At 34.5% G+C, this 14686-nt stretch overlaps 1 protein-coding gene across 1 annotated transcript; it reads right to left on the bottom strand.

The window, feature by feature from the left end:
- Window positions 1–273: 273 nt before the first annotated feature.
- On the bottom strand, window positions 274–10881 carry LOC139528401 (metabotropic glutamate receptor 3-like). Its single transcript, XM_071324378.1, has 5 exons — window positions 10638–10881; window positions 6393–7787; window positions 4269–5532; window positions 3246–3470; window positions 274–1438 (listed from the first exon to the last, which is right to left on the bottom strand). The coding sequence occupies exons 2-5, from the start codon at window positions 7785–7787 to the stop codon at window positions 1404–1406; spliced, it is 2919 nt and encodes a 972-aa protein (XP_071180479.1). The 5' UTR covers window positions 10638–10881; the 3' UTR covers window positions 274–1403.
- Window positions 10882–14686: the final 3805 nt, after the last annotated feature.

Here is a 14686-nt window from a genome sequence, read left to right as displayed (position 1 = left end):
CGAACTCAATTTGTAATCTCTTAATGTCAAAACTGAACTCTACTTTTATTTGATAAGAATATTCATTCGATCAGACAATACTTTATTACCATGAAATATCCCACAGAGGTCTTTTCTCGAGTCACCTGGAGGGTCGTAATTCAGTGCCCTTAAAGTTCGAATATAAGGGTTCAAAGAGCACAATCATTCAAGGAAATACATGTACATGTGGCGACGGTGTATTCAACTGAAAAATGAAACGCTTTACTATGGAGCTCGAGGAACTAAGAGACATTTTTACACACTGGATTGTAGCACTTTAATAAGAAAGACATTTCAATTATATGTAAATTTTATGTACAAGTGTATTTAATATACATATAAATATTAATACAAACACACTATATTGTCATAATAAAAATATACGGCAAGCTCTCAATACACTTAGTAATATCCCTCTCGCTACAATAATGAGACACGTCTTAAAAATTCATATACGAAATATGGCTAACATAACAAAAAAATAATGAACTGTTTTATGTTTTAAAGCTGTTTAACCTGACAGACCACAAGACAAATCAGCTAACAAATTATTGTTTTGAATTTACGTAAGTGCTTTTTTCCTTAGCCAAAACCAACCACCAGTGTTTTTGTTCCTACCAAGTCACAGGCTTTGGTGAACGAAAAACCTGTGTATACGCTATATTAGACGAGTGTACATGTTCTAAGTACCTTAATATATTATCTTCTTCTTTTACTGGTTGTCAAACGGTTCAATAATTGTAATATTAAACAGATGAATGACAACTTTGCAAGTTCTATCGATGCACGTGTAATATTCGTGCATGCTCTTTGGTCTGGCTGTGGTCTCTTTGACACATTCCCCATTTCATTCTAAATTTTATACAAGTGTATTCTGTAACATATGTCTGTCAGATAAATAGAATGTATGTTAAACTACACCTAGTAAATATTTCATTTGGTGGCTGATTTTCGTTTTTCAAATTTTCTTTTATTTCAATTTCCTTAGAAAAAACTGAAATTGAAGGCAACAATAATGGAGTAAATATAAATCAAACAATACATTCATGAACGCTAAGACCCCCTCCCCCCAAAAAAAAATGCTATGTTTATAATATCACATTCCGCCAATATTGGTGACACTTGTTTGCTGACATGCTTACTTGCAAACTACATGGATATGCAGCATGTCATTTTGATTGGTTAATATTCGGACAATGTGCAATATATGGAATTGGTTTCACAAAATTATAATTGCACACAAATGTCTATAATAATCATTGAAAAAGTAATATCACATTCTCATTCAGTTTTATCTGGTGAACTGGAAGTGAATCAAAGTTCACATGTATATCGTGAAAATGATTGGCTACGAATATCACATGGTTACTGGCATGTAAAACTCAAAGAGCACCAAGATCTGTCTGTGAACGTGATTCTGTGAATGAACAAAAAATATGAATGTATGTTGCACAATACATTTAGTTATTTTTCAATATGTCTGCATGATAAAGTACAAATGTATATGCCTCAATTTATTTTAATAAGAAAACACAGTACTTAGAAAGTTTAACTAAACGATCCTAAACGATTTCATACTTTTAAGAAATGATTAAAACATCAAGTTAATCTAGCGTAGCTATAGTTCTGTTGAAATTATTTACATTTAGACACTGGATGATGAGCGTCACTGATGAGTCTTATGTAGATGAAACGCGCGTCTGACGTATTAAATTATAAGTCTGGTACCTTTGATAACTATTAAGAGCCTGGCATAATGTAAAACCAACAAACAACTGTCTAGATTTGTAGAACACAAAAAAGACATCTTGACAATGTTGTCGTTTGGTATTGTCTCAATTACGTATACCCGTGTTCTTTTCTACAAAGTGTCAAAATATTTCCTTTTCTGAGTTTTAGTAACAAGATGAAGTGAGGCTCCCGCTTTGTTGTATTTTTCTACGAAACATTGAAATTATCTGTAGTCTGTAGCGTGATTTTGGTTGTGCGGTTCTCGTTTTTAATTTTATAGTTAATTATTCTAGAACTATATTTTGTAAAGTGGTCCTTGTATGGCAGGATGAGACCTTTTTTATAGAGATCATGGGTAGAAACGAAAGTTTTGTAAGTAAATATGACAATGATCCATGAAAAACTTCGTTACGTATCAAATTCTTTCTAAGATATTTATACTTGGCTTACACTTGTGTGTGTAGGAGTAGGTCTTCAGTTAGCCATAAAAAGTGGACCAGGCCAGAACACACGAGGTAACTTAACACAAGCTTAAACTCAAAATGCTATCAATGTTTCTGAGTATATATTAGGAAGAATATGTATTACTGTATTCCCTAAAGTGTTACCAAAATAAAATCTTGACCAAAAGTATTTACTTTGACCCTTTAACAATAACATATAATTTCAAACAACTTGAACCACAGATTTTCACAAAAAAAAACTTGGATAAATAGCAATTTTACAAACACTTATTTTGATAAAAGAGGGACGAAAGAAACCAAAGGGACAGTCAAACTCATAAATCTAAAACAAACTTACAACGCCATGGCTAAAAATGAAAAAGTCAAACAGAAAAACAATAGTACACATGACACAACATAGAAACTAAAAAATAAACAACACGAACACCACCAAAAACTAGGGGTGATCTCAGGTGCTCCGGAAGGGTAAGCAGATCCTGCTCCACATGTGGCACCCGTCGTGTTGCTTATGTGATTACAAATCCGGTAAATAGCCTAATTCGGTAGGTCACATTCATGAAAGGGAAGGGGATTGTAGTTACGACGTAAGGAACATATCCGATATCATTTGTGAAACGGTTATTCCATAACGGTCAACCAACTCGTGATGGCGTCCGTAAAATTTACGAAGGGATGATTTCAACTTCACCATTTGGAACTCTTGGTTTAATAGCTTCCTTGTGAGCAGTAACCCTCTATCAAGAAAATCATGATAGGAAATGCAAGCACGGGAATATCGTATCAATTGGGAGATATATACCCCGTATGCAGGTGCTTAATTTTTCCTTAACAATAGAGTATACCTAAAATGTTCAGAGTTATCTCCCTGTGGTGTTATGTTCCAGCTTAACTTTCATGCCATTTATCTCTATTTATTATATCAGAAAACATTATTCTACTCTTATTTTTTGGGACATCTAATTTGCATGCCTTGCCCATTATTCGTTTTCTGTACATTACCCCCATTCAGACCCTCATAGAAATACTCACTTCTTAAACTCCTTACAGTACCTCCACTTTCTGATCTGGTTTTTCTGTACATATATCCTGCCTCTGATTGAGGTCGTTTCCTCTCTTGTTGTTGTGGGTGTTTCCCAGATAAATCGTTTGTTAATTTTAGACTTTTACTTGCAGTTGCATACATTGCATCTGGTCGTTTCGTATAAACTGGAGCACTGTGACCACTATACATGCTCCCAGGATGTTTTAAATGATCTGGAAATTGTTTCAAATTGTTAACATATTGTGTATTATAATGTAGAAGTGTGAAAAGTAAAAATGTCATTTCAATAAGTATTTGCAAATTCGATTTTTCTATGAATTACAATTATAGTTATATTTAAGAAGATGTGGTACGAGTGCCAATGAGATAACTCTCCATCCAAGTCACAATTTGTAAAAGTAAACCATTATACTTTAGGTCAAAGTACTATTTTGTTAAATTTTGTTGATGCATGTTCTCCCATATGACAATCCAACCTGTTTGACATGTATCTGTTCTAATTTCTTCGGAGGATAATTACACCTGTTGGCTTTTTTCTCGGGTTACGTTCTAAGTTAGTTAGTTAAAATATTCAAAGTCGGCATATATACGTACACAATAACAGAGGGACGTCAGCTTTAAACTAAATAATCAGAATGCTGACACCATGGTTAAATTTCAAATAGAAGATGATTATGAGGAGATTTGGTGTGATTGAAAATATGACAACTATCCACCAAAGTTCAAATGAAGTAGATGTAGGGACGATGTAAACAGTTATAGGCAACCGCTCGGATATATATAAATAGTAATTGTGAAATTATTAAACACAGCTATGTTCAAGGTTTCAATTATTTCAGGCAAAGTCGGATTCGGCTATTACTTTTAAGACACATTTTGGCAAATAAATATAACACTCCAACTGTTTCGTTTTTCATTGGCTTTCAGTTCGGCTGATAAATTAAATCCATGAAAGATCTTCGGACGCATGTAATTTATTAAATTTTGTTGTTTAAATTGATAATTCTTACTTGGATCGCCGTTGCTAAGGACAACTGGATCTGTATGATTGACGTATATTACTGAGCTAGGTCTGCTCTTATAGCTTGGTGGTGCCATGATAACAGACTGTGCATAGTACGATTCCCTGTCATCTTCCAGATAGATGCCTTCTACGCCCATGTTGACAAGTTGGCGGACTTTTGGTAGAAACATCGAAAATAGAACTAAGGTAGCTGTAATGAACAACCCAAATGCCATACAGGCGTCCGTAAACTCGTGTGATACGTCGTGTTCCCGGTTGAGTCCTGCTACCAGACCCCATGCAATCCAAATTGGAATACAGAAACCAGACGCAATTCCAATAAAAATGCTTTCTCTATGATTAGTTATAATTCCGTGGGCTCTCATGGCCACGACAGTATTCATCAATATTAGAAACATAATGTAAACTAGAGAAATTAGATGATTTTCGAAGCCAGTTCGAACAAAGTTCTTCATATCTCTCCATCCTGTTTTTGCTTCCCATGTGAAATGGTTGCACACCCAAGCCTCGTCTCCATTATTTGTGATGACCTTGACTGCTCTTGGGGGAACAAGTATTAACCACTGTGCGTCAATTACTACCTGCACACCGACGACAAATACAAACATAAGAAACTGATAGATGCCTTTAAGATAATTAGGAGATGCAATGTCATCAGCTAAAATTGATTGTTCGCTTGATTTTGAAGTTAAAATGACCATCAATTTAACCAAAAGGACAGCAAACATAATTGAATATGAAAGTCCTACACCAAAGCGTGTAATACCGCAAGTAGCGTCGGTTGGGATAGGTAAATATGCAAATAGAGTTAAGTAGGATAAAAATATGCCAAAAAGAAGCAACTGTCCTAGCCATAATGTTCTCCATTGACGTCCAGTTTTCGTTCCCATTAACTTGTATAAAATATAAACTTCAAATACAAGGACAGCTAACAGACCAACACCCGCCAAAACTCCCAACGCAATAATCCATTTCTGTCCTAGTTCAAATCTTAATTCGTACATATCTCTTCGTTGGTCAGCATACACTCCTGTAAATTCCTGTGTCGACAACATGAGTACTTGGGTGTATTTCCCTCCCTCGGTTATGTCGGTTGTTGTGGTTACTGTGGTCGTCGTAGGTGGTTTGGTAGTTGGTTGTGTCGAAGATGGCATCTCACCACATTCCAAACAAGGAGAGTTTGGACATTGAGAATCTATGGCAGGTGCTACACCAGATAGAATGAAGTTATTTCCATCATAGTTAGCAAACTGAAAAGTATAATTTCAATAAGATTAACCCATAAACACATAAAACCATGCACAGAAATACTAGTATACGGGAAACCAAGAGCTTGAGACTCGAGGACATTCGTAGCTACGCATTTTAATAAATTGAAAATTTGAAAATTTGAAGGTTTTTTGTAATATGTCTTAAGAAACCTTACATATCTTTGATAAACATTCCAAATATGACAACAAAACGAAGTTAAATGTAACGGTTGCATACATAGTTTTAACTATGCTTTAATCAAACATAGCAAAGAGAAATTATTTTATATATTCTATGATTGTAACACTCTTTAAACAGCTACATTATTCGATGGTTTTTCTAACAATATTTTTTTATCTTTTGCTTCTATGTGTATATACATTTTTTGTACTTTGTATATATATGTTGCTTCTGCTAGTATATACATTGAACATATTATGTTGCTTTCTATGTATATTTTATACATTTTTTTGTATTGGATTTATATAGTATAATTATACAAAAATATAGCCGTATGGTTAAGTGTTTATAGAATTATCATTTCTGCTTGCTACTTACTATATAAGTTGTATGTCAATGCTTGTTACTAACCATATAAGTTGTATGTTTCTGCTTGTTACTAACTATATAAGTTGTATGTTTCTACTTGTTACTAACCATATAAGTTGTATGTTTCTACTTGTTACTAACTATATAAGATCTGTATGTGTGTTGTTTTATCTGTTTCTTCGTTTGAGAATTCATACTATTCATTAAAGACTTGTATTATTTTTTATAATTTAAGTAAAACACTCCAACGTTACATATTTACCGTAATTGAATTTGAAATGAGCTTTTATGTGCTATTTGGAAAACTTACCACATTATAACTTCCGGTACTGTCTATTTTATAAATTTTGAAGTTGACCAAATTATCAGCCAGTTCACCATTATCCTGGAAATACCGGCGTCCATTGTTGTCTGTGGCTAAAATGATGGCATTTCTGATCAGCTGACCTCTATTATGCTGATTCAACAGATTGGAGCATAAGACTTGTGCTGAACCAACGCACTCTGACTGAGACACAGCTTCAATACCTTTCTTTATCGCCTTAATGGCCATCAGAGTAAAAGGAGTATAGACATCTCTATATGATTTCCCAACTAAAGATTTGGTGGCCTCGCAGTCAGCTAGAATTCCCGTGGGGCAGTCGACCTTGGACCTCCACCACTTATCGTACCAAGGATTGCGCATGTTTTGGCTTGGTTTGAGTGATTCTAAATAGCTGTAAAATTGATTGACTTCGTTCTCTATCGACGTTGGCGCGGAAATCTGCACTGTATAACCACTTATACCACCACCACTTGTGACGTCAGTCAAAGTTCCCCACGATGATGTTCCAATGAATGAAAACTGACCAATAGGAAACGGTACAGATGTTGAACGCAGATAATCAAAAAGCATTTTAACATTGTCAGATGTCATCAACAACGCGACATATCTAGTAGCGATTCTGGTCCGGAGCTGTGCAGCTATCTCAGCCATATTTGTTGATGTCATTTTTACTTTGTAGACTATACACACACCAGCTTGAGACATCGTGGAATTGAACGACTCAAACAATCCCATCCCATACTCATCGTCTTGGTAGATAGCAATAACATACTTAGCATTTAATTTACCCAGGAGTTCTTTCATCATTAGGACATCTTTTACATCAGTCGGTACAGTTCGTAAGAAAAACGAATCTTTATCGCCATCACGTAAACGAGGCGATGTGGCGGCATGGCTGATATGGGTTTTATTCATTTCATACAACAGTGAAGACACTGCCGGTACTTGTGTACTTCGGTCTGGACCAACGTATGCCAGTAAATTTCTAGGCGATACTGGGTTGGTCTCGCCAAGTGTTACTTTACATGTTTCAAAGCTGAGAATGTTCTCGATATTTTGATCTGAGGACGAGCATGAATCTAACGCAACGCCCCCTACAGATATGGTACTACCAATATTTTGAATTCCCCATAGGAATGCCTGCAGATTTATTATTCCGCGGTCTCGTATTGCGGATCTAGAACAAGAGTAAGCATCATTTGGCATCTCATGGACACCAAATAACCCACCGATGTAGTAATGTTCATTAGCTTGGTTATTGTCTGACGGATAAAATCCGATGTTCTCATAGAAACAAGGTGTAGTGGTGGCTGGACAGTCTTCTTGTCCTAAAACAGCATTCAGTATACAGAGGATGAGTAAACCCTTCAATAACGCCATCTGAAATTAATGTGATATTCAAAAATCAGACAAAGGCATTTTTCTCTAATTTAATGTTTATGTGTTCCACTTTTATGACCGATGTAAGCAACAAAGTGGGAAAAGTCACGAGATTGTTTCTAATTTTCCAGTTTTTATTTCTTTGATAGAGAAACAGTAGTATCATTTTGGATTAGTTCACAACTGCACATACACCCAGGAATACGTAGATGTTTGTCGATCATTGAAAAGCAAGTGTCCTCTGTGCGACCTTTTTGCTGTTTTTTGTTTGTTTGATGGTTTAACCGTATTGTAGATTCCAGTAACATACATGTTTACCGCTCATTTTTTGAAACAATTTAAATTTACATAAAACGATGTGCATATATACATATACGTATACGTAGTGTAACATATGGTTATAAAATTTGTTATTTAAAATGAATGATCTCATTAGCAAATACATGTCATATGTCTAATTTTATCTCATAAATCTTGCAAATTTGGTACATGTATGGTGCATATTGGTTTCTCATGCATGTAATTGTACTTTTTTCACGCACATTGTGGTTATCATTCGTATCGTACTGGTTTGATAATCGACACAATACACACAAAAAGGAAGAAAGAAAGGAGAAAAAATATGAAAAAAATGATACAAGCAGGAACAAAAAACTTGCTAGAATACTTAATATGTTTTCTTGTTAACAGTGAGTTTAAAATTTTATTGAAAGTTTGTCTCTTTTTCTTTTTTGAAGCGAATGCAACAACCACTTAAATTCATAAAGTATCATCCCTCAGTAATTTAGGAATAAGATACTTATTTTAAGTTTAACTGGGCTGAAGAGGAGTTATTGTAGACCACTAAGCCTACTTCAAACTGCAAACGATTGGGTTACTTTGAAAGTATGTTTCATACAGTTTTACAAATAGAATGTAGTATTGTTCTTGTTTCATGGTCTGTTCTTATTACTTAGTATATATAGTATGTTCTTACGCTTCTATCACTGCATGTACGTCTCGATGCTGAAGAAGGGGGTTGATTAACCTATTAATTACATTCTAATTTACATGAGGCTGTCCAAAACATGGTTTCTTGCTTAACACCCAGTGGCAAATATATATGCTTATTCAAAACGAGAACATTTAAACATTGAATACTATATGTGTAGGTTCAAGTCATACTGGATGTGATAAAGAACGGGAATAACGTCCTGCTTATGAGAAAATATGATAATTTGGATAGAGGAATTCGTTTAGTTGTAACAGGCCATCAACTCACTATCCCTTCAGTAAGGCAGTTTAAAGGTTCTACATCATTCTTCACATTACACAGAATTATATTTAACATCCCCATTCCAAACCAAACGATTTTTTTAAAATCTTCATCAGATTTTAAATGGTCACCAAAAAATGGGTATTGTAACTCTAATTATATTTTATTCCGAAAATGGCATTATTTTGTATGATCAGCTAAAATATTAAATCAGGAATTTGTTTTGAATTGAAAATTGAAACTTTTGGTTCATATTTTTTCGCAGAAAATTAATAATTTGTTAGATTTAGCCCTCTTAAACTCTTAATTTTCCAAAATGGCATCAATTTCATAAATAAACCAATCTATTACCAATCTTATTAAAATATGCTGTTAAGATTGCTTCTCTCTCTTCTCAAGCAGAATTAGATGCGCAAAGAGGGAGACCACGGAAAAGCAGCTGATTTTAGTCATTTTTGTATCATTTAACGTTGTTTACCAACAAAAAAACGTGACATTTATTCAAAAGATTTGCACCTTCACGTTTATATTTTTCTACAAATCCAAAATAATGGTTTGTGTGCAGTAAATTTACAACCTCTTCGGTATATTATATTATAAATATACCATTTCAGGGAGTTCTCCAAAAACCGTTCATTTCAATATGAATCCTTTAAAACAATTAACCTGTTAAAAGCTACTCTTTGAACCAAATTCTGCAAATATAAAACCTATGGTACAAGACCTTATTAAGTCTTATTTGAAAGTCAATATGCACGAAATTCGGATCCATTTAGGCAGCAACCATTTGATTTTCGGCGGGGGGGGGGGGGGGGGGGGGGCTATAGATTTTTTTTTGAAATAAAGGTTGTTTCCAGTTTTTGGAGAGAAAAAAATGTTTTTGACCATGAGAAAAAAAATTGTTTGTTTCACCCTAAGCTGTCACTTTATGTTAAGCTAAAATTGAAAGAAAAAAATTGTTTTCGAGTTGTCGCCCAAAAAATAGATTGTTTTCTTTCTTCACGCGTTGCAAGACTGAAGGAAAAGTAAATGTTCACTGACGTTTTGTGATTCTTTTTTTAAATTTGCACAATAATCAACATTCCTATTATAATTTCTATAGTAACAGACAAATCTAAATATTTTTTTCTTTGTGCATTTTGTAATGTTTAGGGTGGATCGCCCCTCATATTTTCAAAATGCATAATACATAAATATCTGGCAGATATTATTCTTTTGAACTTTTATTTGTCTATTATGTGTGCATTTTTGTTATTCCACAATGATCTTAATTATAACTATGAAACCATTCCACATGTGAATTGGAATGGGTGCAGACATGCATGGTTGCAGAGTTTCGGGTGGGTGTCGACTTGGTTTTTGTATTTTCTCTTTTTTCCAATATAAGGAAACATTTCATATATTTGTTTTGAATGAAATATTTTTTGTCATTAATTACAAGTTCTTGCGAAATTCAAAACATAACAGTTAATTTCTTTACACATTCACAGTTCAAAACAAAACAGCCGATTTGAAAATAAACTTCGAAAATTCCAAAGAAATCAATTAGGTAACAGAATTAATTCTCCAGGTAAAAAATAACAAAGTTAACTTACCTTGCAATTTCAATATCAGTCCAATCAGGGAAGGTCCCTCAAATCCGAAATCCCCCTTCTCCCTTCTGTAAGATCCCAAAACAAGTTGCCAGTGATCCCCAAAACCAAGCCCTGAATAACAAAAATATCAGTCCATTCGTAGTCTTTCTGTCCTTTACACTAGTTGTCATTTAAAATAACTGAAGTGTGAATTTATGCTGTAAAACCTGTCTAACAACTTCTCCAGGTATAAAAATAGAAAACCAATATAATTCACCTAATTTACGGATCAATTCACTTAAGGCGCTAAAAGTGTGTCAGGTAAATACCTTGCAAAGTGTATTGAAATACAGAGTGTGAATTAAATAAATCATTTAATATGCGTACGGAAATTATGATTTAATCATTTTTATTGACAATATTTCATTAGAATCTAAATGCGTGTCTTGATATGATATAAATACTTTATTGACATATTCAAATAAAACGAATTAAGAGGTTATTTAAAATATTTTTTGTTCAAAAGTGTAACGAAATAAAAATATCAAAATTTGTAGTCTATTAAAATTATTGAAATATATTAATAGTTATCTCCCTTCATTGTGCTGGCTTATCTTCCATGACAAGAAGCTGTGCATAACGTTACATCGCAGATCTTCTAAAAGGGAATTTTACGAATTAAAAAAATACAGTATTTTAAATCGTTATTATTTTATTTCTTAAAAAATAATCGCAACTTTATTTATACATTATTATTTTTGTTTATGAATTATTGCTTTTACTTTCACTGAGGTATAGTACGTCGAGTGGCGGATACAGACGGAGGGTCTCGGGCTTTGGACACCACCACCCCACCCCACCCTCATTTTTTATTTGACGTTCAATACATTTGAATTGGGCATATGGGGTAGAATCCCCCCTTTTATCCTGAGATGGTACCCCCTTTTTAAAACGGGTGGATCCAACGAGTCAGAAATCAAAAGCCACAAATAACCAACAGGCATCAATAATACAATATCTAAGATTCCACTGCTGAACTGGTATCTATATTAAGATAAGGTCTTTTGTGTCACAGGTTTCCAATTTTGTTATCACCAGCACAGTCAGATGCATGGCGAAGAAGGTCTTTGTTATGAGTTGTCAGAAAAGCCCCGATTTCATATGTTCGTAGGTTCTTTAATGTCTGTGTGCTGTATGTTTGTTGAAATACGTACCAATAAAAAGAGTTGTGGATTTGAAGTAGCCGAAACAGCAAGCCAAAGACAAAAATAACCAAAAGGCGTTTAGAAAACAACATATTGAAGTCCTCGACAATAGACAGGTGTCTATACCAATATAAGTCTAGGTCTTTCATTTTCACATTTTTCTGTTTTTTTCCTGTCGTTACTAACACGGTTTAAATTATCCAATGGGTGGAGATGGTGGAGAAAGACTATTGTGCCTTGATTGTCACAATAAATAAAAAGCTACAATTAATGAAACTTTTACAAAAAAAATAAAACTTTCCAAAAGAGAGGCGAGAACTACCAGAGGGATAGGACAGTCAAACTCATAGATTGAAAATAAACTAACAACACAATGGCTAAAAATAAAAAAGACAAACAGACAAATAATAGTTCGTAAACACAACAGAGAAAACTAAAGATTAAGCAACACGAACCCCACCAAAACTGGAGGTGATCTCAGGTGCTCCGGAAGGGTAAGCAGATCCTGCTCCACATGTGGCACCCGTCGTGTTGCTAATGTTATTACAAACTCGGTAAATAGTATAATTCGGTAAATAACATTCGTGAAAAGGGAAGGCTATTGTAGTTACGACATAAGGAACATGTTCGATATCATATGTGAAATGGTTATTCCATAACGGTCAACCAACTCGTGATGGCGTCCGTAAAATTTACAGAGCCTTATATACAAGATTACGACAAATTTATTTTTCCAAATTGCTCGTTACATCTTCAAGATTAGGAGTTTAGTTTTGACCAAAGCTATCCGGAGACTCCATATGAGAGTTATTCCCCCTTTTGTATTTGATATAAGTGAAATGCATTTCTAACTGGTAAACCATAATTGATAGAGACCTAGGGTCTTTTGATTTAAGATCCTTGGTCCAAAAAAATTAAAATAAGGTCAAGGTCAAAGGTCAAGGTCATATTCTAAATTTTTATTTTGGCTTATTTTTACTAGTTTTCAAAACCTTATGACATATCAACATCTTATTTTCACTAAATTGTTAGTTGAGACATGCCGTTACTTATAAATTTTGGTTGACAGGGTGCATAGACAATAAATAGGAGTTTTCGCCCATCTTATATTTAGAATTATGCGTAAAGTGATATAACTCATTAACCATACATAATAAAGACCTAGGGTCTTTTGATTTGAGATCCTTGGTTTATGACCTTGAAATTGAGGTCAAGGTCATAGGTAATTTGCACATTCTAGATATTGACCTTTGCTTTAAATTCATATGTATACACTATAAAGCCATAGGAAATGATATTTAAAACTGATTTTTAAAATTTTGATAACAAAATAGATATTGACTGGTGGAAAGACCTTCAATTGTTCTCTGAACAATTGGTTTTTAATTCTATGTACTTTTCTTTTAATTTTCATGTAAAAGGATAATGGTGGCTGTACTGTCCACTATTCCTGGTCATTTTTCCATTAAACTATTAGTGCTGATAGATGTAACATGTAGTCCTTATTTATGACAATCCTAATCAATTCATTCTCTGATATATTACAAATGGACAACAAATCATGAGCCGTTCGTTGATGTTGGTTTTTGTGCATTATCAGGCCCTTGGTTTTCTCGTTTCAGAGGCGGATTTAAGGGGGGGGACCCTTTGTCAGAAAAAAATTAGTTGGTTATATAGGGAATCACTGAAGCGTGACGGAATCGGGCCCCCTCTTAGGCAGTCAGTGGGCCCCCTCTTATGAAAATTTTTAGATCTGCGTGTGAATTGTTCATCATTTTGGCATGATTTTGCCTTCTAGAGCTTGATTTCTGTATGGGTTTGGTCATTGTTGAAGAGCATACGGTGACTTAGTTGTTTACATATGCGTGATTTGTTCTCTGGTGGATGGTTGTCAACCAAACCACATCTTCTTATTTTATGTAAGACAAAGTGGCCAGTCCTGTCAAATAGCAGTGATCGAATTGTGCATACCCAATCATTGATAGCAATACTGACATTATCCGTAGCAAGATGCGAATCTTAGGGTTCATGTGGACCCTTGGGCTAAAATGGCTGCTTTAACAACACAAAATTTATTCTTGAATGCGGACAAACTGGAAACATGTCAAGACATTACATGTCCTAGATATATATAAAATGTATATGCGTTTATGTTCAGAAAATTAAAAATAAATAACTGGAGTTTGTTATCATTTTTTTTTGTATTCCTGCAGAGGTCCCAAAGTAAACAAAGTTAGGTTCAACATATTTGTGTAATAATCAAGACACACGGTATTGATTGGCGATCGAGTCAGACTACAATACATTTTAATTTTACGTGGAGCAAGATCTGCTTAACCTGCTTGAGCAATTGAGTTCGCCCCCAGTTTTGATTGAGTTGGTGTTACTCGATTCTATGTTGTGTTTTGTGTACATAGTTTGTTCATTTATGACTTATAAGTTTCTGAGTTTGAATGTTCCTTTGGCCTCTTTCTTCGCTCGTAGTTTGCCTATGTACCCGAGTGGACCGTATCATGAGACTTTACAGAGTTTGTTTATTCTGAGGCTACTATAACACTGTGCTGGGAACAGTATATCTAACTGTATATATACAATAAAATTGAGAATGGAAATGGGGAATGTGTCCAAGAGACAACAACCCGACCAAATAAAAAACAACAGCAGAGGGTCACCAACAGGTCTTCAATGTAGCGAGAAATTCCCGCACCCGGAGGCGTCCCTCAGCTGGCCCCTAAACAAATATATACTAGTCCAGTGATAATGAACGCTATACTAATTTCCAAATTGTACACAAGAAACTAAAATTAAAATAATACAAGACTAACCAAGGCCAGAGGCTCCTGACTTGGGACAGGCGCAAAAATG

The sequence above is a fragment of the Mytilus edulis genome, chromosome 6 (genome assembly GCF_963676685.1).
Source record: "Mytilus edulis chromosome 6, xbMytEdul2.2, whole genome shotgun sequence".
NCBI lineage: Eukaryota > Metazoa > Mollusca > Bivalvia > Mytilida > Mytilidae > Mytilus > Mytilus edulis.
The sequence above is the reverse complement of the archived record's forward strand: the minus strand, read 5'-3'. Positions and strand labels throughout refer to the sequence as shown.

Bases quoted from the DNA above. Each gene is read 5' to 3' on its own strand.
- LOC139528401 (XM_071324378.1), bottom strand. From the start codon at position 7,787: ATGGCGTTATTGAAGGGTTTACTCATCCTCTGTATACTGAATGCTGTT. The intron at 5,533-6,392 runs GTAAGTTTTCCA...TATACTTTTCAG, and splicing joins GTACCGGAAGTTATAATGTG to TTTGCTAACTATGATGGAAA. The intron at 3,471-4,268 runs GTAAGAATTATC...AACAATTTCCAG, and splicing joins CCTTAGCAACGGCGATCCAA to ATCATTTAAAACATCCTGGG.